This window comes from Falco cherrug, chromosome 3, assembly GCF_023634085.1.
Source record: "Falco cherrug isolate bFalChe1 chromosome 3, bFalChe1.pri, whole genome shotgun sequence".
Classification (NCBI taxonomy): Eukaryota; Metazoa; Chordata; class Aves; order Falconiformes; family Falconidae; genus Falco; species Falco cherrug.
Genome location: NC_073699.1, coordinates 81,940,000 through 81,966,519, shown reverse-complemented (window position 1 = coordinate 81,966,519; position 26,520 = coordinate 81,940,000). Strand labels below are relative to the sequence as shown.

At 37.9% G+C, this 26,520-nt stretch overlaps 1 protein-coding gene across 1 annotated transcript in view; it reads left to right on the top strand.

Moving 5' to 3' along the window:
* ABCA13 (ATP binding cassette subfamily A member 13) overlaps window positions 1-26,520 on the top strand; it is a 211,677-nt gene that overhangs the window by 170,206 nt on the left and 14,951 nt on the right. The window contains 4 exon segments of the mRNA XM_055705974.1: window positions 5,658-5,792; window positions 8,530-8,633; window positions 11,238-11,330; window positions 26,081-26,186. Coding sequence (XP_055561949.1) covers window positions 5,658-5,792; window positions 8,530-8,633; window positions 11,238-11,330; window positions 26,081-26,186 — 438 coding nt within the window.

The window sequence follows — 26,520 nt, the reverse complement described above, 5'->3', positions numbered from 1 at the left end:
ATTGCAACGCAGACTTTGTTGCCATATGTTTGTGATCAAGGCATCAAAGGGCTCCTGCAAATAATATTTAACTACTCTGGTTTACCTTCATCAAAAACTGAAATGCAGCTATCTCAGAGGAAAACAAATATTTTTGTTAGCAGGCCCTTCTGACTGTGTGCCACTGCTGTGAAGTGTTGAACAGCTGCTGTGTTTCAACTCAGAAATGGCTGGTGCCTGGAGAAAGTGTGCATTTTAGTTGCCTATAAAGAAAATAAGGCCTGGGAATGCTTTGGAATAGCCAGCTGTATGAAAATGTAAGCTGTTATTTTCTCATTCCCTCCTGCATATGATATGGTGCTCCAAGCCTGCCTCTGAATGTTTACCAGTCAGTGTTTCTGCTAATGTGCATGCACACATATATATTCTAGAGTACATGGTTTTGATGTGGAAAGAAACATACATTCAATTTGTTTTTTAATAAATTAGTAAACAGGCAGGCGACTTACAGGATGTGTTGCTGCTAAAGTTATGTATTGAAGCACTAACTTCAAGGATCAAATCCTTTGCTAGACAGATATATCAGCAGCAGGAGTTAAGTGCCTGACATAAAGCTGAGTGCACTTAATGTTCCAAAACAGTAATTAACTGAATGGGAAAGGAGGAGAAAAATGGGTCATTTGCTATCAATGTTAAGCTTCATGTAACATGAAGTTTTGCTTTACTTCCCAAATTAGCTCTGAAAGTTTCTTTTTACTGCAAAACTGGAAAAGTTAGAGTAGAGCTTTTGGACTATTTAGACAGGTACTAATTTAACTTAGTATTTTTAATTCTTATTTTTATTTATTTAATATATTGAGTTTTAATATCTAAATTTGTTCCAGAAGACAGGATACACTTTGTTAAAAAATGTAGGATATTAACACAACATTAAATGACATCTCTTATTTGCATTAAAACTTGTGTTGCAAACCTCAAAACAAGCTTCATCAGGCCTTCAGAGGCAACTTCTGTAAGAATGTCAGCATGATTTCTCTTTACGTTAACTCTAGGAACATTTTTGCACTTACTCTGGAATCTCATTGACTTCCTTACATGTTATATTCTGTAGCTGCTGGAAAAGGAATTTTTAAATTCATTTATTCTTTGTGTGTTTGCTTTTTTTGGACTTCGAGCAGAATTAGTGTGTACAGTTTTATAAGATTCTGGGATAAAGGACTATTTTCCCCTGGAAGTTTGACCATGAGTATATGCTTTCCTAGTGTAAGAAATCTAATAATTTCGAGTTTACTCTGATGCAGAATGAATACTGTTTGGTGTGGAATTGATGAATTATTGTTACTCTAGGATGTTCAATCTACACTGCAGTTACTCACTCAGAACCCGACACTACGAATGACTATTTTGGAAGTGTATAATTATTTTTCAGATGACTCTAGAATTCATCCCGTGTTTTTCATTTGTACTAGGTATGATACTAATTTTCAGTATTTGGTTTGGTTTGCTTTATAAGGATATGTAAAAAAAAAATACCAAGAAGATATAAATTGTATTTATTTGGTCAGAAATGATGCACAGATCAGTACACTGATGCATACAACCTGTCAAGTCAGGATGGACATGCTACCACATTTCTAGTCTTCTATTAGATTAAGTCTTCACTAACTCCAGGTTTTTGTGGATCACATACTAACTGATGACTCTCAGTACTACTTAATTTTTTACTGGCATATTAATGGTAAATTTCAGAGAGAGTGAAAAATCATTAGTGGCTACATGATTAGCATCACTTACTGCTTTTCAGTGGGGTGGATGCGCTTTTCAGTTCCCTGATGGATAGAGGACACCATGACTACTTTATTAATGCAATATTTAGCACAAATAAAAATGTTTGCAAAAATTCAAGTTACCTTACTGCCTCTTCTGCAATGAATATAGTCTTTAGGAAATCCACAAAGTATTGAAAGATTTGGTGTAGACTTTACAGATTGAAGGGTTTATTCCAATGACTGTTCCAAACCTAGAGGAACTAGTCCCAGTTAATCTGCGAAAAAGAACTTTTGCTAAAGATGTTAGATTTGATGAAGGAAAAGTAAACATATTTAAGGAATACTGGAAAATAGGGAAATCGTTAGTTGATAGATGTAAATCTGTTATAATCTGGATGGGGGTAGGGGAGAGGAGGAAAGAGTTTAAATACATAACTACAGCCATGACTATAGGTAAAACATATTTATGGTTCAAGTGCATTCAAAATATATATTTTTGTGTATAATGGAGTCTTTTAACTTGGCCTCAATGTTACCAGCTTGCTAAATAAATTGATGTATCTTCTCACTCTTCACTGCTGAAAGCAATTGAAACCAGAAATAGAACATCATGATGAATTTGACAAGAAGGGAGAGAAGGTGCTTGTGTATATATCTCATATGCACTAAAGGAATAGAACCATTAGAATTGTAAATCTCTTGCATAATTGCATGTATCTGTTTGAAGATTTGTCACATGTTCAATTCTGAATTTAATTTAAAGCAGTTTAAGAGGGTTTTTCATTTTTACTTTATAGCATACTATGATACAAGCCACAAGGTACCACTGGTTATACAGATAAATGAAGTTATAATGGAGATGTGCAGGCTCCTCCACAATATACCTCATACGTAATATTTATAATTTCATTCAAATGACTGTGTTGTTGTTTAGGGCATACTGATGAAATTAAGACTTATTACTGGAAGTCTTATTATATACATTAAAGAAAAGAGAGAAAGTTTTGGGGTCATCTCTTGAAAGAAGAATGAACTCTATCTTATATTTGCTGAAGCATGCTCTGCAGAGCTCCTTTGAAATGAAAGGATTGAGGAGGATAGCAGGAATAGATCTTCTAGTTGCAGCGGGGAAACCATTAGGAGTAAGAAAGCTGGCTAATCCTTCTGCCTTTATGTTGCCGATGTGATTCAACTCCAAATCTGGTCTAATTTGATACGTTTTGCTCCGAAGAAGCATATCTAGATATCAAGCCAGACTGCAGTGTGTACTGCAATGATCTGCAAGGTTTATCTTGGAAGCTCTATACAGTCCGAGCAGCAGCAAAGTGGGTACTATGAAATGATTCTTAACCCTCTCTTTCTACCTTAAGTAAACCTTGTCTTGCAAAATTCCCATAGCAGAGGACTTGCCAGGCTTTCTCTACTAGTACAAAACAGGAGATGGCGTGGTCATGAGTATGTATGCACTGAATGCTTGAATACATACCAGATAGTTGCGAGGATTCTATGTTTGAATTGCAAATCTGGCAAAGTCGATTCTTTTTAATGTTGCTCCCTACAAAGAACATTGTGTTCATACCTGATACTTCATTGAGTCTCCTTGGGGACTTAGCTTGAATGTTTTTTCTTTTCTCTCTGGGACTGTTCCTTGGCTTTCTAAATTCTTCCCTGTGAGGCATTCATTGCCCCTTTCAAAGAAAGGCATTTTTCTGATTTAAAGTTTTGATAACATTTCAAAGCAGTGATAGAAATAGTGGTTCTGGCCATAGCTAAAGGATGGTGATTATTATATTTCAGCTGTGATATGTAGTCCTCTTTTTTCTTGTTGTTTAGTAACCCTTGAAGCCTGTTGTAGTTTTGCAATATGTGTTAATTTTGGTGTAAACAGAGATCACAATGGTGATCTTTCACTTTCTGGTTTTATTTTTTTATGAGCTTTTCTGTGCAATTCTCTGTATATTGTTGATGGATTTGTAGGAGGATAATATTGTCACTAATATGCATGCCTTCCCAGTGGTAGTAAAGTCAAGTCAGTTTAGTATAGTGGATAAGCTGTCTACTATATGCTTTAGAGGTGTTCGTTTTACAGGCTATTTCAGTGTATAATGAGACCTATGTTTGCTAGTTAGAAAAATAAGAAACCAAACAAACAAACACACACCCCCCCCCCCCAAAACAAACAAACAATAAAACCCCCAAACCCCAAGAAGCTTGGCTATTATATCTCAGAATATAGCTTAGATGCTTGACCATTTCTAAAGCCACAGAATGTTTGAATCTGCAGCATTTCTACAGATATATAGCAATAGTTTATTTCGTTCAAACAAAAGTAAACCACTGTGAATTAACTCTAAAATAGCAGATTTTAGCTTTTCAGTATAAAATTACTTGTGGGTGGTTTACTTTTTTTTTTTTTTTTTTAACTATCTGCATCTACTGTAGTCAGAGCAATATTTATAAATTGTAGCTTTTATCTAAGAACATGCATTGCTGTCAGGCTATACATTAACATATACTGAATGCAAGCGACTATTACTACCAGTGCCAGGATCCACACTAGAATACTGCAGATTTTCACCAGTGCAGCATTATTCCTGCTTACAGACAACTTGCTCTCTCAGAGTTGTCTCCTGTTTTTGTACATAGCACTGAAAAATCTTGCTAAAAGGGTCATGAATATCTTGATAAAACTGTCTTATAAAAATATTACTATGCTTATGGCAGTTTATTTGAAATGGATGGTGAATATTAATTCACAATATAGTTTATGATATATTTTTTCTATTAGATTTTCTGAATTAATTGTAGGCTGTCCCTGATTGACTTACCCTTCCAGTCAACCTTTCTTTTTGCCGAAGGTAGTGCAGAGGCAGCAAAAGGAAAGCACTATACTGCTGGGGATATTCTGGCTGTTGATCTCAGACTATAGAGCACCACACAACTACTTGTTTTACAAGAATCTCCTGGCTGTAGTACATCCAGGTTGAAGACATACTGACTCTATTACAAATTAAATCACCCTTTGATGATACAGCCACCCAGCAGCATGCCACTAAACACCTGCTGCTTTGCAGGGTGCACCTGGCGGTGGTGATTAGAAAATTTGCTCCCATCATGTTTGTGCATGATGCAAAAAACCATGATTGTGTCCATCATGTTTTTGCATGAGGACTCCCTGGGTGGTCCAGCAGTGATAACTGATGGAGGTCGAGCAAGGCTCTTGCTACATTAAAAATTCTCTAGTAGCAGTATTTGAGGGAGCCTTGTATATTAGGACTGTCTCTGACAGGTAAAGAAAGGCCATAGAGGACAGCGTGAACATTGTCTCAGGTATGCTCATGTCCCTGCCCTGCTTACTCAGATCACACATACTTATTTAAGCAATTACAACCAAATCAGCTAGGGTCAACTTTCTCCTCTCAGTTGTTAGAAAAGTACATGAATTTAAATCTAAATTACCTTGTGTGTTTAAGAAGCTCTAAATCCTTGACCTGTGACTTGCTTTTCTGTCATTTCCATCTTTTTTGTGGCTGATACAGAATTTTGTCTCCTGAATTTTCAGTTACTAAGATGTTCGATCAAATAAATACTGGAGAATTAGAAATGAGGAACATTGTAGATCACTGACCCATCGATGCAAAATGAATGCAAATGACTGTTACAAGCAATGACAAAGCCAAATTACATATATAAGAAAATACTTATCCTTTGTGGAGAACTAAGGAGTCCCAGAGCAGATTTTTGTATGTGTCTAGGATTCAAAAGTAATAGTATGCAACAAATAGGGGTAAATAAGGAAACAATATGTACATTTGCTTAATATGCATGAACAGAGTATTCTTTCAACCTAAGCGCAAGCATTACCTGATTTGGCTCATCTTTGCTGGCCTTCATATTTTTGAACCACAGGTTGCAGAGGACCTTGTTAACCAGTTACACTTCAACACCCATGCTGACCAACTGGTGAGAACATACAGTGCTGGCACAAAGAGGAAGCTCTCTACTGCTGTGGCTTTAGTTGGTAAACCTCAAATACTTTTACTGGTGAGTAGAGGTAATACTGTGCCTATGATAAATAGGTTATTTTGAATTTTGCTGTCTTGTATGTTGCTCTAAAGAAAATCAGGTAATTTTCTGATCAGTCAGGGAGTAATTGATACATGGATGTACAACTGTCCTCTTCTGCTGTATCAACACTCCTTATTTCATTCTCCAGTGCTCACAAAGATAGAAAGTGAAGTTGTAAGTTGTTTTTCCTTTCCTTTTTTTTTTTCTTTATTTTTTGGTCCTAAACACACAAACCCACATTTGTAGCATCCCATAGCCCAGGGGTCCTCAAACTGTTTAACCAGGGGGGCGGCGCGCAGATGAAGTGGCAGGCAGCCATCTGCGGCTGCTTGGTTTCCCCCCAACCCCCAGCGGGGGGGGGGGGGGGGGGGAGGGGAGGGGGCAGGGGGGTGTCTGTAAATACCGGGGGCCAGATTGAGGACCCTGGGGGGCCGTATCCAGCCCACGGGCCGTAGTTTGAGGACCCCTGACATAGCCCAAATGTATACGCAATTTTTTTAAAGATTTCCTTACTCAGAAGAAGAAAAAAAATTAATCCAAAATATATTAATGCTTTATATATTTTATACTTTGTATATAAGATGAAAAAATATATATGAACGTTCTACTGGCTTCCTTAAGAAGGAAAATTCTAATTTTAATTAGTAATTTGGAGCTGGTGTTATTAATTATTGACCAGTCTTTTTCAGGAAGGATATTCATATTCCTTGCCATGTCATGTTTCATAAATCTGGCTAGTTCTTATATTTTTGTTGGATTCACAAACCACACAACCAAACTAATACTCCTGGATGATATTAATTTAAATTATTTATCACAAGTTGTTTTGGTGCTTGCATCCTACTGTTCATTTAAGCCTGAAACTGGCCTTTCCAGTTTAAACAATGCCTCTTGTATTGAAGATCAGGGTATTACAAAGCTTTGGGAACTGCATCATTATGACACTGCATTCTCTTTCTTATCATTACCTATTGTTTTACCAGAGAAGATTGGACATCCCTTTCTTAAGACTTGTCCGGGAAGAGCTAAACCAGTTCAATAGTGGAATAAACCTTTCAAAACTGTCAGAGGGAGGGAATCAGCTTCCCAGAGCTGGGGTGGAAGCTAGTGCTTCCGAGAAGAGATGGACTAAGTAGAACCAAATTAAACTGGTGTTCTCACATGGTTCATGTTTCAGAAGATCAGACACATTTTGTTTCTTCTAACTTCCTATCATTGCTTCATTTCTGAGTTGAGTTATTTTATTTACATTTTATGCTTAAACTGACCCTGGTTCAGTTAGTAAAAGGAGGAGATAATCTTAAATCAGTGCTTTCCCAATCTTAGAAAATGCTCCAACTGTTTTTAATGCCTTTATGACAGCATGCTACTGCAAGTATCCATTTCAGCCTACTTCTTGCTACAGGGCACAGACTATTGTGTATATAGTGACAAGATGAAAGAAAAATATCTAAACATGTTAAATGCTTTAAAACATTTGGCTGGCTTTAGAAAGCTAGCAGATTTTAAAGAGTTATTCAGTATTTTAAAAGGCACTCTTTTTTTGTCTGCAAGCAAACACACCAATGTAAATCACTGAATCTGCTACTAGATTACATCCAAGATCATAAATATAAATTTAAGTAATAGCATGAGCTGCTTTATTTTTATTGCTTTTTATGTTTTCTTTGTTAGCTGTGCACAAATAAAGGCTATTGAAATGATTTCTCTTTCACATCTTCCATTGGTAGCTAAACACCAAAACTGCCATCAAACTGGATGTTTTGTTTGCTTTGTTTCTTGACAATTTTGCTTCCAAGTTTCAGCTGGGATTCCTTGCTGCCCATACATTGGCTAAGGCAATACAACACTAACAGATGCTGATAACTCTCATGAAATTCCATTATATAAAAAGCAACTGGAAGAGTTTTTTCCTCCCTAGTAATGTAGTGACAGAGATTTACTTTTGGCAATCAGATATCCTTCCTTCTGCTTCCATGAGTAGGTGAAGTCAAAATTTGATTTAGTGAGGACAGCAGGATTAGGTAGGAAGGGGAAAATAAGTTTTTGTAGCTGCACTTCTTTCTCCATGAAAGCCATCCAAGTGGGAAATGGGTTTGCCAGACAGTTTGCATTGAGCAGCACTGATTGGGTTATTATCTAATCCTGTGGATTCTCCCCACTGTGGGTTGGAGTTTTCCTCAAAGGGACTCTGGGAGTAACTGCTGGAGGATGTTGACTCCAAACATATGATCTGCCTGTCCACATCTTGTTATGGGATGGGCAGCGCAGGCAGCCAGGAGTTACACAACTTCTCCATTTGTTTGTGCTCATGGCAGATGTGCATGCAGGGGAAAAACAGGCACCAAACCCTCCCAGAAAGTAAGGAAAAACACCCGCAATTCTCTCCTATTCAAAAAGGTATATGTGTATATATGTTATTATTAAGCACATATATGTATATTTATGAATAACATAGTTTAATATAGAATTATATAATATATATAAATATTATTTCTATGCAAAATTAATTAAAAGTGCCTTCTATAAATTTAGAAATTAAACTATAGTGTTAAAGCAAAAAAGTGATCATGGTGTCTTTAAAGTGGCCTCCTGAAAATGTAACTTTTTTGAGAAAAATATATTACTTTATTGTGCATTTTGTTAATTCTTCATGCTGGGCTGGAGCTGCTATTCCCATGCTGCTCTATCATCATTTTCATTTTTCTTATAGGATGAGCCCAGCTCTGGGATGGATCCCTGCTCTAAACGCTACCTTTGGAAAACCATCCTGAAGGAAGTTCAGGATGGCTGTGCAGCTGTACTGACATCCCACAGGTAAGACCTTTATCTAAGCAACCAGAATATTCCTGTTCTTTCTTCTCACCTGCTGTCAACTGAGAGCAGAAGAGCATATTCTGAAGGCATGCTCACCGTGGTATCATATGTGAAATATGTCTTGGTATTTTATGCAGTTCCTTCCTGCTCATGAAACTTGAACCTGTGTAAATTCTAAATAATTTTTATATTCAGTTTTTAAGGATTAGAATGTGGCTCAAGGAGGCTGCAGTCACAGAAGAAATGATGCAATGAATTTTTCCTTTTCTATGCTCTTTATAATCAATGTTTCAGTGTCTCTTCTTGCTTGGAACACCAGCTTATTCTTTTGTCGCTGTTCGCTTTACAAATCCTTAAAAATGGAGGTGAGAGTGAAAAGCCCTCTTCTAATTTTGTTAAGGATTCTGTTTTGCATCTGTGTATGAAAAGAGTATGCCATGGCATCCTAAAGACAGATACCTCAGGTATTCTCTGTATGCACTACTGGAAATGGTAGAGTGACTCTTGTCCTCTTAGAAGAGTCTATCCACATTAGTTATCTTGTCAATTCTCTGATATGGTCATTGGTGTATCAGTTTAATGGAGAAAAGATACTGTTTTGTAAAATCTACAGTAAAATGGAATGAATAAAAAGTTTCCCTTAAGGAATATAGTACAGTATATATAATTATACATAAAATGGCTTTAAATGATGCCCAGAGAGGACAGAACTCATCAATCAAAACAGCAATGTAATATTTTGACCAAATGAGACTTGAAGCATAGATGAATCACTAAAAGAACCCAGCAAAACTTCCCTCAGTCTCTTCTAGATATTGCTAAATTTTTTCAGAGGTTCTCAAAATGTATTTGTTGTCTCTGTACATGTGCTCAATTATTGATGGAAAAATGCTCTCAAAAGTTTCTAGTATTCTGTTTATGAAAGCTGAATCTTGAAAATTACATATCTGTATTTGACCCCCAAGTGCTTACCAGCTCACTCATTTAGGGAATGCAAGTTATGCATTGTGAATTGACTGATTTTTGGTAAACTGTGTGCTTTGACTTTTCAGTCCAGATAAGAACCCTTAGTTGTCAAACATCACCTAAACAGAAGAGACCTGTCGTCTCACTACTAATATGCTCTAAACAAACAAACAAAAAAAATCCATCAAATTGTTACTAAGTACTCATTTAGCTACTACAAATTAATGACTGGAAGCAGATATGAGTACAGTGATAGTATACACATTTCATTTCTAATTAAGACATTGTGTGCTAGGGCGGAGGAAGGAGAAGTTATTTTATACTACATATACTATCTGCTGAAGGCCAGATTGGAGATTTATTTGAGATTCTTTCAAAGAATACTTGTATAAGTAAAGAGATTTTTCTTACAAAGTGAATCTTCATGCATATCAGCAAATAAGTGCATAATGTATAGAGATGATTTCCTGTGTAAAACTTAGTTTTGGATGTCTATCATACTTAATTCTCAGAGAAAAAGCTTTTTTTTTGAGAAACTGAGGACTGAGATTATATTAACTGTTCATACAGGCCTAAATTTGTGTTATTTTGCCACAGCTGGGGAGTGTTATACCTAGGGGAGCATTACGACTTACTGCACCCCAAGGAGACTCGGCTAACTTCCTGATTTTTGGGAAGATGTGTTAGCAAGCCCTCTCCCCATCTCTCTTAAATGTAGTGTTTTGGCTGTTCACACCATTTTCCTGTCCTGTTTTAAGGAAATTGTTCCTAGGAGGGTACTTAGTTCAGTAAAAGCACTATTTGATCAGGCACATGGCTGAGGTACACAAGACAGCTCTTGTTTAGCTATCTCAGAAGGGTTGGGGAGTGCATGCAGTGAATTGCAGGAACATCAAACGACTTTGACTCCTCTTTGAAATGATGGATTTGTCCTGACTGGTATCCTATGTCAAAAGTGATGCTTTGGAAGAACTGCTCACACAATTCTGTATAATACGTAGAATGGCAGCCCATCTGCCCTAAGCTTTACATATCAAAGTTATTATTTATTATCTGAAGCAGTAGTTATTTATTTTCTGAAGCAATTGCATCTAACAGGATCGTGCTTTTCTATTCAGCTGCATTTCCATGTCCTAAATTCCATTTAGACTGTAGTGTTTTGTACCTTCTTCTATCCTGCAGACTATAGGTAACTACTTTCTAAGTATATGTACTATGAAAGAGGCAAGCTGAACAAACTTACCTCATTCTTCTCCCTCTATCCTTCAGCTCAGAATGACCACAAACAGATAGTACAGGGAATAACAGAGTTCATGGCTCTCACAGTTACATTTCTGAGATATGTGCCTGCAGTAATAAAACCTTTGTGACCAGAATTCTCCAATTGGTTCTGGAATAAAAACATAAATTCTATTTTAGGGCTCTCTTTTCTACCTGTCATGTGGTAGTAACCTTTGGTATGTACTGATTAGGGTTACAATTTGGACTGTTGCTTTTAAAATGAAAGGTCTTGTGTACTCATTTTTGCAGCTGTCCAGATTCCTTCCACTTTAATTAAAGTTAGGTATAAATAATGTTCTCTGTTTTCAGTATTATTCTTTTAATTCTTTTTTTTTCCCCCACCACTTGATTTTGTAGTATGGAAGAATGTGAAGCCCTCTGCACACGGCTTGCTATTATGGTCAATGGAAGTTTCAAGTGTCTTGGTTCTCCCCAACACATTAAAAACAGGTATTATATGTCAATATCAATCCTTCTGTAGCTACATTCAATCTAAGAGCTGGCTATACAGTTTAATAGTGCCAAGGCATAAATACTTACAACTGCTAAGCACATCTTTCTTTCCCTGCCATCACTGAAGTTAAAAAAAAGCCAATTAGGATTTCTTAGCAAGCTAAACTGACGTATGGCATTCCTAAAATGCTTTGTAGTCTGCACTAGTAATTGAAAGAGACAGATCTGTGTCTAAAATGAAGCACTTCTGCACTCAACCTGAGAAAACAGTACGAGGGTTCAACATGCTGAGATGAAATACACTTGGGTACCTTGTGAGGATATCTTGTAGCAGGAAGAAACACTTTTGAACCATCTCTGTTTCCTACTGAATTCACTGGCAACTGCGGATATTTATGCTATGTTTTCTGCATCCTTTTCATGGTGAGCATGAGAGACTGTTCTGCTTGAACTTTGCTCTCCAGTTAATTTAATGTGTTAATGAGGATGTTTATTTAGAGGATGGTCTCAAATCACAATAAAGGAAACAGGATCAGAAGCTGTGGGGAAAGTTGCTACAACTTATAGCTAGATCATTTACATTCATAGTAAGTAGAATTCTTATGACACCCAGACAGTCAGCTGTATAAAGTGATGCAGCTCATTTACAAGCAGCAAAGCTACACTGCTTTGTATTAGCTCGGCATTCAGCACTAAGTGCAGATGCATTTGACAATGTAAGCAAGCTGTATAGAAATGTTTTGGAATTGCTGTCTGCCATTGTTATAGGCCAGAATTTATCCATGTCTCAACTTCTTGTCCCTTGAGGGGACTTTTGGCTTTCTGTCCTTCCTTTAGGGTAGAACGGTAGGCCCTTGTTTGACAGCTACATTAGCATGATTGGCCCGATTCACATTTACTTTAAGCTTTGCTTTCTCCTTCCAAGTTTTTTTCAAGACAAACTTTAAGCTAGAGACCTTAAAAACTGGGTGGTGAAAAAAGTCTGAGCCTTCTTTTCATGTTTGCATACCTTTCAGAGAGTATCTTCTTCAATTTCTGGAGGCATGAGAAGTCAACGGCTCTTCAGCAGTTTCTGGTTCTTTTCAGTCTAGCTCTTTGTCTTTGCCATCCTCTCTTATTCCCAAATTTCATAGCAAAATGTGGCCTGTTGTCCCACTAGCTGGAGTACTTTAGCAGAAATGCAGGCACCCTGTGGTGAGTTGACCCTGGCTGGATGCCAGGTGCCCACCAAAGCCATCCTATCACTCCCCTCTTCAGCTGGGCAAGTTCAGGAGAAAATGAGATGGAAAAAGGCCCTCATCGGTCAACATAAAGGGAATTTAATAAAGCAATGGCAAAGGTTGTGTGTGGAAGCAAAGGATGTTATTCTCTACTTCCCATCAGCAGGAGATGTTTGACTGCTTCCTGGGAAGCAGGGCTTCAGTATGCGTAGCGGTTGCTCTGGAAGACAAATGTTGTAAATAATGAATGTTCTCCTTTCCTCCTTCTTTCTGTGAGCTTTTATCGCTGAGCAGATGTCATATGGTATGGAATATCCCTTTGATCAGTTTGGGTCAGTTGTGCCAGCTGTGTTCCTTCCCAAGATCTTGCCCAGCCCCAACCTACTGGTGATTTGGGGAATGTTGGAGAGACAGCCTTGATGCTGTGCGAGCACTGCTCAGCAGCAGCCATAACACTGCTGTGTTAACCAACATTCTTCTAGCTGCCAATACAAGGCACCAGCACTATGAGGGCTGCTATGGGGAAAATTAACTCCATCTGAGCCAGACACAATACCCACCCTTTAGTCCTTTTGTAGTAAGATAGACAGATATCTGTAGAGGACTGTGCACACCTCAGACAGGCAAAACTGCTTTTTGAAGATGTGTGTCTCTCCTAATAAGGAAAAATGGTATTAGGCACTTCAGCTGAGTGCATAAAGTTAGCTGGAATAAATGCAGTTCTCCCCTTTTAATGTTTCAAATCCTTTGAAGTGCATCTCTGTCTTCTCAAGCTTGACCTTGAGAGGGCAAAATCAGACATTCCACAAATACTAGCTTCACCTTTATCTTCTCAGTGACTTTGTCATTGTTTTGCCACTCCTGATGTTTCCTTTAACAGCACCTTTTCATCTACCTTCTTAGGAAGCAAAGCATCATAAGCATACTCATAAGTATGCACCATATTCATATAAATAGGACAGTTATTTTTCAGTTTGCTGCACTGTGTCTGTAGATACACCTCTTTCAGATCACAGTAAGCAGATCAATGCAGAAGACTAAACTATTTGACACACTACAAGGATCTTCAAATTATTTGTAAAGATCTCAAGACATTCACAGAATAGCCATTCAGGAGTCAAGGCTATATGAGCACCGCTTTTAAATTCTCCAAAGCAAGACCATGATAAGAATGTTTGGCAATCATATTAATAACAATTAATTGATTAAAATCATTATAATGTTGAAAAAGCACACCTTCTCTACGGTAAGAATATTTCATACTATCAGTAGGTTTGTGTTCCTTGTATTGCCATGACAGTTCTTTAATGTATGTCAGTGGCATTCATGTGGGATTATATGTGTGCTGGATACAGATATGGCTGAGGCTTTCCACAGAAACCACGTACCTGAAGGTCCACTAAGGTTTTTTTCATTTAAGGAAGAACTAAAATCCCTTTAACTCCTAGCTTATTGATTGATTTAGTCTCCAAATTTTCCACAGTTATTGTTCAGGAACCTATTGAATTTTTCTAAAACTTTAGAACTTTTTATTATGAAAAAAATAGCCACTAGCTTTATCAAAGAATTTAATTAAAAGCATGCAATTGTCTGAATTTGCTCTGACTGCCAAATTCATTTTCTTTGCTTCTGGGAGCAAAGCCACTGTAGAGAGCACAGTCGGAAAACCTCATATACATACACACTTTTTTTTTTTTTTTTTTTGTTTGGTGGTTTTTTTTTTTTTTTTTTTTACATTAAGTATACAGTAAAGATATTCCATGCTTTCTTTGGAAAATCTTTGCTAAGTGCTGGGCAGAAGCCAAAGAAATTCCCTGTACTATTATTTTGTTGCTTACTCTAGCTTCCCAACTTCCATCCAATACTTGCCAATACAGTACGCTATCATAAATCCCAGGCTACCACCCACCTAATAAATAAAGTAATTGTTAGGAGATTAAAAACTCGGTACCTCTGTGTAATTCATATTCCAAACTTCTTTGAAGACCATTTCCAGATACACTACCATGTACCTTATGGAGGACTTCTGCATCTATATGAGACGGGAAAGGAGAACAGAAGCAGGATTATTTTACTTGTTACTTCAAAGAAAACCAATGAAATAATTAAACTTTAAATGATTTTAATATTTTCATTTTCTCACTTTCCACTCCATTGTAAGCATCCTGAAAAATTTTGAGGACTTGAAAAAGGAGTCAGTTACTCCTTCCATCCTGTTTTCCTTCCCTCCCTGTGATTTAATAGCCTTATTCTCACTGCCATACAGAGCAAAACATTGCTCCTTCTAACATGATAGACCGTAAGTATTTCTAAATCTACTATTATGAAACACCTACCAGCAGAACACTTTCCTTAACAAACACCTCCACTGATACGGTCACTAGTCCGTTCTATTTTTGAGTGTGTTCCTGCAATTAGCTCTGCCTCGTATATTTGTCCCTGGCACCATCCCCTTACATTTTGCTTAACAAAACTGTTCCATGAAGCAATGTAAATGAAGGAAAGTATAAGAAAAACTGATTTTGCTGATTCTGATTTAATCTAAATTACTCGTACCATAAAAATTGGTTTTTAATGGTGTGTTCACACACTAGCTATGTGTGTGAACAAATTATGCTAGTAATATACATATTTATATTAACAGGCAAGAATGGTACCAAAATAAATTAATGGAGGCCATAGTTGTAGATTATAATGGGTTTTCTATTAGATTTTACAGCTTTTTTTTTATTTGCTCTTATTTATAAGTAGCTCTTGATATCCTTTAATCTGTCTTCAATTTGTTTCTACAAATCAAATTGAACAAATTTTAAAATCAAGTGACCTGATCCAGCTTTGAACTTTGGAAGAAGGAAAGAAATCTAAACTGTATGAACACTTAAACCAAAGAAAACATTCATACAGTTTTTATTTATGATAGAATGAGTCCTGTATTGTAAGAAATAACAGAAGAAGCATATTTTGATATTACATGCAATTACATTTGCATGTCTCAAGAATTGTTTTCTTCTTTTAAATGCAGCTACATCCACTAAAATGACATTTTTTCTTCCGTGGCTGGCCATTTTGTCTGTCTTGATGGAAATAATCAGAATTGTTTTATTTGTTTTTCCTTTAGTACCGTTCCATCCTGTAAAGTCTAAATTATGATCACCTTTTGGATAGATGTGTGATGCAGGCTTAATGGTTCTTCCTTGGGGCCATGTTAAATTTCCTTCTTTGCTGTGGTGGGAAGTTTCAAGTTTCAGCTTTCTCCTCACTACACTTTCAGCCCTTGGCAGATGTGAAACACCATAATCTTGGACTGAATACAGCTTTGTCAGATGGTGGTACAAAATTCTGCTATGAAGGGTATCAGTGAGCTCCAGGAAGATGCTAATGTGAAACATAAAAACTTCATAGGGATATAAAAAATGACGCTGCTTCTAATGTGTGGGACTTGATTCATTTTTCCAGCTCTTGTGCAAGCCTGTTAAAAAACACTCATCCAAAAATGTCTTCTCACTACAAATGTAGGTGTTTGGGTTTCTGCTCCCAACTGTTGAGCCCTGACTATATTTATCTATGTTTAAACAGACTTAAAGTGCCCTCAGATGTTTCTCAGTAGCATAATAAGTGTTGGACTTCTTTGAAAGGCTTTTGAAGCAGGTGGCAAATTTCTTAATAATGCCAAGAAAGGTGTTAGCTGGAAAGAGCAAACTGAAGGGCAATTTCCAAAAAGTTAGCATCTTAGTTCTAGATGTAGTTTGTATGAGATAAATGTGTTAGCAGTTGTGCCCGTTAAAACCTAATTTCAGATGACTCCTGCCAACTGAGTCAATTACTCTAAATTGTGAATGGATTGCATTTAAATGCTCTCTCCAGTACTCTCCATTATACTTAATGTTTTTTTAAAAATTCACAGAAGCATTTCCATGTTAGATACAGCTGGCCAATTCTCTGGGAACAACATTTTGAATACTATCCTTCATTCTAGGGCCATCTGGACAGATTTCTTATAGCTGAAAAACCCATACCAATTTGTCAAGTGCTGGACACACATCAAATTTTTTCTCAAATTTTATCAGCAAGCCATCTGATTAAATTACTCAACAATTAATCCATTTGTTATAGCAGCATTAGAATGGAAAATGTGTTAGCAAGATATTTACACTTTACTTTTTTTTAAAAGGTTGATTGAGAATATTTTATTGCTTTTTTCAAACTGATACATGTAGATTTCTAAATGGAAAAGAGAGGATTAAATTTAAAGATCTCATCAATATTTCAGCCTTTAGTGAACTGACAGATACACTAGCAGTAAGTTTCTTACATACCATAAAATATGGAAGTGATATAATTTTTATTCCTGTTGATTAGAAAACAAATTCCTTTTGTACATGAAAATTGTATTAAGGCAGTGGATGTGTATTCATGCAATGCATCTATTAGTTTATCTTTATAGAGGAAAGCTTGAAGAAAAGACTTAGAACTTTAGAAATACACAGATTGAGAGTTCAGAAATGAGCAATGTCTTTGCACTCTCATAAAACTTTGTGCAACGTTAATTCAGCCCTACTGTGTATGTGCATTGCAATACTTTTTTAATCTCTGTTTTCCACAGGACACTGCATTATATCTGTGTACTTTTTCACTCCATGAGCAGCAGATAATTAAGATTTCATATTCTCCTTTTTCCTTAGTATGTGATATGTACTGGTTTTACCAGACATTTTTCAAATCTGTCTCTAAATACAGTATTATCAGCATTCATTGGAGAAGGGCTTCATAAATATCAACATCTATGTTTTCCACAATACTTCTGGTAAGCTGGATTTGAAATAATTATTCCCATTTTATGGAAGAGTAGCTGAAGCATGATTTTAAAGTTAAAAGGATTTGGGTAGTCAATCTGAGCAGCTAAGGCTAAATAATTTCCATTTGTTTGACATTGTGTTCAAAGTATAATGTCTGTTAAATGCAGCTGTAGCTGTTTTTCTGAAAGTACTACAAATTCAGTCTGCAAATTGGAGCCCTAGGTCTCAAGGTAGGCCCTTAACAAGACAGGAAAGCAGTAGTGAAAATTTTTTGAGTTACCACAGTTCACACAAGTATACTGGTGTGGAAGGGTAGGATTCGATTCCCCAGGGCTGTACCAGAAACATGAAACACGCTCTTCCCTTTTCTCATCAATCTGCTAAACTGTTTGCAGATGACACCAAGTTGTGGGGGGAGTGCTGATCTGCTGGAGGGCAGGAAGGCTCTGCAGGGGGATCTGGACAGGCTGGACCGATGGGCTGAGGCCAGTTGTATGAGGTTCAACAGGGAGAAGTACCAGGTCCTGCACTTGGGTCACAACAACCTCATGCAGCCCTACAGGCTTGGGGAAGAGCAGCTGGAAAGCTGCCTGGAGGAAAAGGCCCTGGGGGTGCTGGCTGACAGCCGGCTGAACGTGAGCCAGCAGTGTGCCCAGGTGGCCAAGAAGGCCAACAGCACCCTGGCTGGTATCTGAAACTGTGTGGCCAGCAGGACAGGGGAAGGGATTGTGCCCCTGTACCTGGCACTGGTGAGGCTGCACCTGGAATACTGTGTTCAGTTTTGGGCCTCTCACTGTAAGAGAAGCATGGAGGTGCTGGAGCATTTCCAGGGAAGGGTAACAAAGCTGATGAAGGGTCTGGAGAACGTCTTCTGAGAGGCAGCTGAGGGAAATGTGTTTGTTTAACCTAGAGAGAACACTCAGGGGTGACCTTATTGCTCTCTACAACTGCCTGAAAGGAGGTTGTAGGCAGGTAAAGGTAGGTCTCTTCTCCCAGGCAACAAGTGACAGGAGAAGAGGAAACAGCCTCAAGTTGTGCCAGAGAAGGTTTCAATTGGATATTAGGAAAAATTTCTTCACTGGAAGGGTTGTCAAGCATTGGAACAGGCTGCCCAGGGAGGTGCTGGAATCGCCATCCCTGGAGGTGTTTAAAAAACATAGATGTGGTGCTTAGTGACATGGTTTAGTGACGGACTTGGCAGTCCTGGGTTAGCGGTTGGACTTGATGACCTCAAAGGTCTTTTCCTACCTAAATGATTCTGTGATTCTATGATCTTCTAGATGTTGTAGTAAATAAGGTTACTTATCTGAGTAGGTACCTCCAAAATATCTTGTAAGATGTTCATGATAGGGATTTCATGAAGAGATGCTATGTGATGATGCTATTAAAGCTTATTACATAATGCAAAAATACCAGTTATTTTAATTTTATTTTCATAGCTGGTCTCCATTCTAGCACTTTTTAACATGAGAATTTAGCCTTGAAGTGTTGACAAGGCTTTTTTTGTAGACATTTCAGAATGTAACATCCTGATTATTTATTTTTTTAAACTAACTTTAAAAAAACAGTAGGCCAGAAATTAGTAATGCCAACATAATGATAAAGTTACTTCCTCCTGGTTTTTAATTCTTGATGCCCAGAAGCTGCAGAAACAGTTTTGGTTCTTTGTAGGCTGTGCCATCAGTCTTGCGTAGAATTACAGTGCTGCTGTTCCTGTTTCTCTGGGATTGTAATATATAAATAATACAAAAGTAACAGATCTCTGATACTTGTATGTATGTGCAGGCATACAAGCTTGTATACAGACAGATTTGTGTGTGCACATGTACAAAAAAATAACAAGATTTTTGGAGGGTTTTACCACATATTTGCAAATTGTGCTCAAGCACTTAAATGCCTTCACGCAGAGAGCTAGGCAAAGTTGTACCCTGCATTGTTCATAAACTGAGGCTGTCACTGTTATGGCAATGATATTGAATACAGAAATTAACTTTACATGGCTTTTTATGAAAGCCTGGAGTGTCTGTAAATGAATAGTTCAGGTACAATATACTTGAACAAGTGTTACTTGTTGTATTAGTTACTGTTTTCATGTTTCTATTCTTACTCTGGAAAAATCGTAATCAATTAAAAAATGATGAAACAAAATCTTTGAATAGTATATGGAAGACAGATTTTATAATTTGTTATGTATGTTTACATCTAATCAAGTTTATCTGTTCAGCAAGACTGAGATAGTTCTGAATAACTGCAAAAGGAATTCACATTTTGCAAGTGATAGTATATTTGCATTGCTCTGTTTTTTTAAAAAAAATGGTAGAACCCAATGATTTCAGATTTAATAACCTTTTTTCCTTCCTAGATATTGTCTTTACTGCCACTTAATAGATGAAATAATTAAATTTATTTTCTGATTTAAAATTATATTAAACTGTGATGCATTTTTTTTATATTTTAATTTCATTTTTTTTTTAAACATTGAAAAGTGTTTTGTTTTCAATGTTGTTCAAGTTTTGTTCTTTTTGTATATTGTACTTGTGTCTAGGGCTGTAAGGGGAATGACCTGACTCTGTATCCCATGCCTCAGCAATCATACTGGAATAACTGTTAGCTTGTCTAGATAAGAGCTATTCACTTAAGGAAAGTAGAACCGTATGTCTGCAAATGGGTATAAACCAAAGCAGAGGGGCAAACAGCACAGTAACAAATTATTCCCGTGCTTTGATTTCTGGCATCTATTCTAAAAAATGCAGTTCCTTGCAGACATTGTGTCAATGTCTCTTTATTATTTTTTATTTTGTTACCCAGTAATGTCATTTTGGAGTCATCTTTTGATCAAACATGAAGTATGCACATTATATTTCTCCCAGTAAACTTTCTGGGAGCTGTAATTTTTTGATGTTAGCGCAACATTCTCCAGGAAATATAATCTTTGATTAGTGGGGGAAAAAAAACCCCAAAACGTATGGATGATTAGAAACTTTTCTTACTTATCAAGGTTTAGGAAATAGGGCCATGTTCTTGATTTGCTGAGGTTACATTCAGCAGTTTTGATTGGGGGAGAAAAGAGATGTTAAATGGGCTTTTGGAAGAGTGTGGTTCAATGAAGTGGTCATTTGGGACTGTTCTGTAAGTTAAAACAGTGCTTTCTAGGTTTATTTGCAGACAAGCAAACTGTTAAGTGTTTTAAATTAAAATACAGGTTTATTTTTTTCTTTTTAAAGCAAATAGAAGTCTGCTAATAGTGTACTTGCTTTTTCACCCCTCAATGAAAACCGGATTTCATGGGTCAAGCTTCAAAACACACTTGGTCAGTATCTCTAGGGACCCCTTGTGACCAGCCAAGTGTTGGCTCAGCTGTGTGGCCACAAGGCATTGCGCTTCACCAGCTTCTCTTTCCCCAGTTCAAAGCTCTGAACAAGGACCTGTGAGGAACAGGCAGGAAGGGATCATTGAGTTGTTAGTATTACTTGCTTTACCTCAAGTGGCAACCCCTCTGCTTGGTATTTATGAGAATTTTCAGCCTTTGGGCAACTAAATCCACTTCCATTCCCATTGCAAGGCTAGAAAGACCACCAGGAAAGCAGCCAGGGGACTTCCTTATCAGCACAGATCTGGACACAGTTTATTCCCATGTGTGACTGCAGCTTTAGACACATATCTGAAGTAGTTTTATATTATCTTTGTATTGCTGGCCATGTGGCTATGGAACCGTATCATGTGCTGCAAAACCCTTCTGAGAACTGAGGAGCCATTTGGGCCATTAGCCCAGGCTAATGACCTCTTTGTGATATTTATACTGAAAGAGTTGTGAGATCAGGGCAAAGAACGGTCTAGCACAGTATCCTCTCTCTGACAGCAGCCAGAAGGGAAAAGTACAGAAACGAGATAAGCACATAAAGTTACTTTTCCACATTCAACCACCCTTCAGCAATTTGTTGCTTAGAGGCTTACTAAGCCAGAGGTGGGTGGTCTTAGTGGATTTCCTCCCCCCTCCTGAATTTCTCAAATCCTTTATTCAACTCACGTCCAGCTCTGGCATCCAGCACATCCTGTGTCAATGAGGTGTACAGCTTCCCCATGTGCTGTAAGGAAAATTACTTCCTTTTACTGATTTTGCATTACCTCCCTATAGTTTAATTGTATGCCCCCTGTTCTTGCATGAGAAACATAGGAGAATGAAGAATCTTGCCTTACATTCCTTAGGCCAGTCATGGTTCTGGGCTCTGTAAAAAAAACACCTTTCTACCACCTTGTCATCTTTCTTCAATGCTGAAAAGTTTTAGCCTATGTAATAATTCCTGATACAGGAACTGTTCCATTCCTTGTTACCGTTTTACGTTCCTTTTGTTCCCTTGTTATTTGAGCTGCTCAGCTAGCTTCAGGACCTATGTAGTTAAAGGTGTGGAGTTCTTGGACGTGATTGTAGTCCTTGCTAAGCTCATGCTTCTGAAGATGCTGCTGCTGTTAATATTCAAGTTAATTAGTTTACAATCAGTCTGGGAATTTATATTTTAGTTTCAGTCTCATGGTGACATTTTAGTAGGTAAAGCACTCAATAAGTAATACTCCCTGAAACACTAATGAGGTGAAAGTCAAGCTTGAGCAACTAGTTTGAGGGAAAAGAGGAAGGATAGAGAGGAAAAATATTTTTTTTTATCAGAATATGTGTTTTCGTATGTGTGTATACCCCAACAGAAATGCAGGTGTTTTTAACTAATGTGATAGAAATTAGCAGCAGAATATATTTTTGTTGAATATTTTTGAAGAGATAGTGATTCTTTTGCAGCAGATGGCTACTGAACAGGTGTGCTGGCTCAACTTATGCCATTTTAATGATAATGGTTCCCTCCTTAGGTCTTGAACTATCAGGTGCTAAAGGATTGATCCTAACAGCGCTAATCAAACCAGATTGTGCTTTTCTCTCTAATTCCACTTTGGGTTTCTGAATTAATTATATTGTCTGAATCGGAGAGGGAAACAGAGTGAAAAAAATGGTCAACTCAATTTCCACTGCCTCAGTTCACTACTGAAAGCAGCTTGCTGATTATAGCAAGGGGAAATGCTTATTGCTGATCAGCTTACTCTATACAGGGAGCTCTTGTACTAAAATGAATTATAAAATGAAGGTATAGAAGCATCATAATTTGACTAGCTAAAAGACAAAAATCTTTTACAGCTTCTTATTTGTACCATGCTGGTGTTTATGCCGTTCACAATTTAGGATTAAATCAAAGTTACACAGACTTATCTGTGTTTTCTGATCAGAATTTCGATTCATTTTCTTTGGAAATTTCATTGCATACAACAATTTCATTTTATAAGACTGTTTAACATCTCCATAAGCCAGCATTTTTCAAACTGTAATTCAATGGTGGCTGTGTAGAGATACCAGAAAACTTATCAGAATCAATGATCTCTTGTAAAACATTGCCTCAGGTTGGCTGCCAACTAAATTGAACACCCTTGTTAACTATATCTGTCTTTGTCACATCTTTTTTTATTGTCAAATGTATTTTCTTCAGGGAAGATGCTATGCATTTAAAACATTTAATTAGAGATGTGTTATGTGTTAGTAAATCATCGTAAAGCAAATCAGCCACCCACTGCTTTGGATTCCACCTTATCCTGGATCCCTTTGGTGTAACTGTTCATCTATCAGGTCACACTGCCCACTGAATATTTGGTACCCTGCAGCACAGACCCATAGGACTTAATTCATGTAACATCCTTCAGGAACCAAGACATGGGACACTGCCATCAGGAATGTTTCTTCTTACTCTGTTTTAAGCAGTTCAGTGGTTGCATTTGACTTCAACAATAAAGTAACTTAAAAACACCAACCGAAGACTAAAAAAACCTACAATAATTTATTTGTAATGCAGCTTTTCATACAGTGCAATTTTTTATGCAGAAGCTGCCAGTGTCATACCTAAAGTGTAGGCAACTATGGTTTCATTCTACACAAAGTCATGCACAAGTCTATGGGGCCAGACAGAATCCACCTGAAGGTATTGAGGGAGCTGGCAGAGCAGCTCACCAAGCCGCTCTCCATCATTATCAACAGTCCTGGCAAACTGGAGAGGTCCCAAAAGACTGGAGGTTAGCCAATGTGATGCCCATCTACAAGAAGGGCAGGAAGAAGGATCCGGAGAAATACAGGCCTGTCAGCCTGACCTTGGTGCCAGGGAAGGTTATGGAGCAGATCATCCTGAGCGCCATCACATGTCATGTGCAGGACAACTGGGGGATAAGGCTCAGCCAGCATAGGTTTGTGAAAGGCAGGTCCTGCTTGACAAACTTGATCTCCTTTTGCAAGAAGGTGACCTACCTAGTGGATGAAGGAAAGGCTGTGGATTTTGTCCACCTTGACCTTAGTAAAACCTTTGACACTGTCTCTGATAGCCTTTTCCTGGAGAAACTGGCCGCTCATGGCTTGGATGGTTGTGCTTTATGCTGTGTTAAAAGCTGGCTTAATGGCTGAGCTCAAAGAGTGGTGGTGAATGGAGTTACATCTGGCTGGTGGCTGGTCACAAATGATGTTCCCAGGGCTCAGTACTGGGGCCAGTCCTGTTTAGTATCTTTGTCAATGATCTAGATGAGGGGATTGAGTGCACCCTCAGTAACTTTGCAGATGACACCAAGTTGTGGGGGGAGTGCTGATCTGCTTGAGCATAGAAAGGCTCTGGAGGGGGTCTGGATGGGCTGGACCAATGGGCCAAGGCAATAGTATGAGGTTCAACAGGGAGAAGTGCCGGGTCCTGCACTTGGGTCACAACAACCCCAGGCAATGTTACAGGTTTGGGGAAGAGTGGCTGGAAAGCTGCCTGGAGGCAAAGGCCCTGGGGGTGCTGGCTGACAGCCGGCTGAACATGAGCCAGCAGTGTGCCCAGGTGGCCAAGAAGGCCAACAGCACCCTGGCTGGTATCTGAAACAGTGTGGCCAGCAGGACAAGGGCAGTGATCGCCCCCCTGTACTCGGAGCTGGTGATGTGGCACCTGGAATACTGTGTTCGGTTTTGGGCCCCTCACTGCAAGAGAGATGTAGAGGTGCTGAAGCGTATCCAGGGAAGGGCAATGAGGCTGGTGAAGGATCTACAGAATGTGTCTTATGAAGAGCAGCTGAGGGAATTGGGGTTGTTTAACTTGGAGAGGAGGACACTCAGGGGGGACCTTATTGCTTTCTAGAACTGCCTAAAAGGAAGTTATAGATCAGGTGGGAGTAGGTCTTTTCTCCCAGAAAACAAGTGACAGGAGAAGAGGAAACAGCCTCAAGTTATGCCAGAGAAGGTTTCAATTGGATATTAGGAAAGATTTCTTCACTGAAAGTGTGGTGAAGCATTAGAACAGGCTGCCCAGGGAGATGGTGGAATCACCATCCCTGGAGGTGTTCAAAAACTATATAAATGCGGTGCTTAGTGACATGGTTTAGTGACGGACTTGGCAGTCCTGGGTTAATGGTGGACTTGATGACCTCAAAGGTCTTTTCCAACCTAAATATTTCTGTGGTTCTATGAAAGAAATAGAAGTCTTGCATGATAACATCCTTGGAAATTATATTTTAAATTCATGTGAAGTTCTTCACATAATAAAATCCACAGTCTAGAATTTTTCATTGTGGAAACTTGCCCTCCCCTGAAATTAGTGAAGACTTTATTCCTTTTTACCAGCAATGGTATAATGGTACGTGGCAGTGCAGTCTGAGTTCCCTGTCCATCTACCAGCTCTACTTTTATTTTTTTTGATTGCTCACTGGCAACAGGGAATAGCAGTGGCAGAGAAAATCTCTTCTGACTTGCCTCCTGCTGCTCTTTCTTCCCTAGCAATTAACCAAGCTGGACCCAATGGGAAGATGCAGAGCTGCAAAGGAGAGATGGGAGGGCAGGGATGCAGCAGCAGCCCTGTGTCACCTTGTTTCTTTGCTGATGCCTGCCCTTGCATGTTGCTCTTGGAACTGGTGCAGTGTAACTTCCATTGCTTAAGCAATGTGCATAAGAATATGGTTGCCATTTCAGTGTTTATGGGTTTATTGCAGCTTCCCCATCTAAATATCAGCAGTGAGCAATTCTAATAAAAAATAATGTGTTGGCTAGATTGCCTGTACTTAACTTTTATCACATGTATGTTGAGGAAGAGAAGTTCATTTCCTAAATTATTCTGAGACAGATTGTGTGGTTATAGAGCTAAGGAAAATCCATTAACTTTGCCATCTCCCTAAATACCCCTATATTTGTCTTTGTGTATTTGTGAGACACAGTTGTACTCACATTGCTGAAATATGCATATGAATGTGCATCTTTGTTAAAAGATTTGAAAAATAATGCTACAGGCCCATTTTTCTCATTAAAAAGTTAAAGAACTTTTTTTTTTTTCTTTCTTTCTGTATTTATGATTGGTAATCATAGCTTTTTGCTAACCATTCCAAGCATTACAGCAATTAAAGCATAGTTTAGTTAACATAAGTTCAGGTACATTGGAGAGTGAAACATCCTGTAGTAATTAAAACATAGGCATAACACATGTTTTTTTTGTTTCTCTTTGTTATCATTAATTTAACAACTTTCTCATTGAAATCCTGTTGTTCAATAGTATAATACCAAAATCACAGTGATAATACAGTAGGCATACATGATGTTATTTGACATAATCACAGGAAAATCAATTGAAGCAAATGTTCTTCCTGTCTTCATAATGTAGACAAATGGCTTTATGTTTTTGTGTATCATTCTCAGGTTTGGAAATGGCTATTCTGTCAAGGTTTGGCTTAATAAAGAAATAAGCTATCAAAGAAAGATTTTGGACTGTCTACAACTGCATTTTCCTGGAACACAGTTTAAGGTACAGCTAAAACATTATCATCATAGTATTTTTTCTATGGCACGATTAAGTATGGGCTGGTAAGAACAATATATACACATTTGGATATATTGATCTTCTTTGAAAAACTACATATGAGCATCCTTTTTATTTTTCTATTAGGCAATACTTACAAATCTGACTTGTTATATTGATAAAATCAACTCCAAACAGTCATGTAATCAAATAGGCCCTTTCTCTGAGTCAAAATTTCCTTTTGATTTTATTGTTGATGAGTTGAACTTGCCTTTATGTTCATCTGGAGTAGGAGTGCAGTGTAGTCAACAAGAGTATTTGCTTTGATTGCTTTCTGATA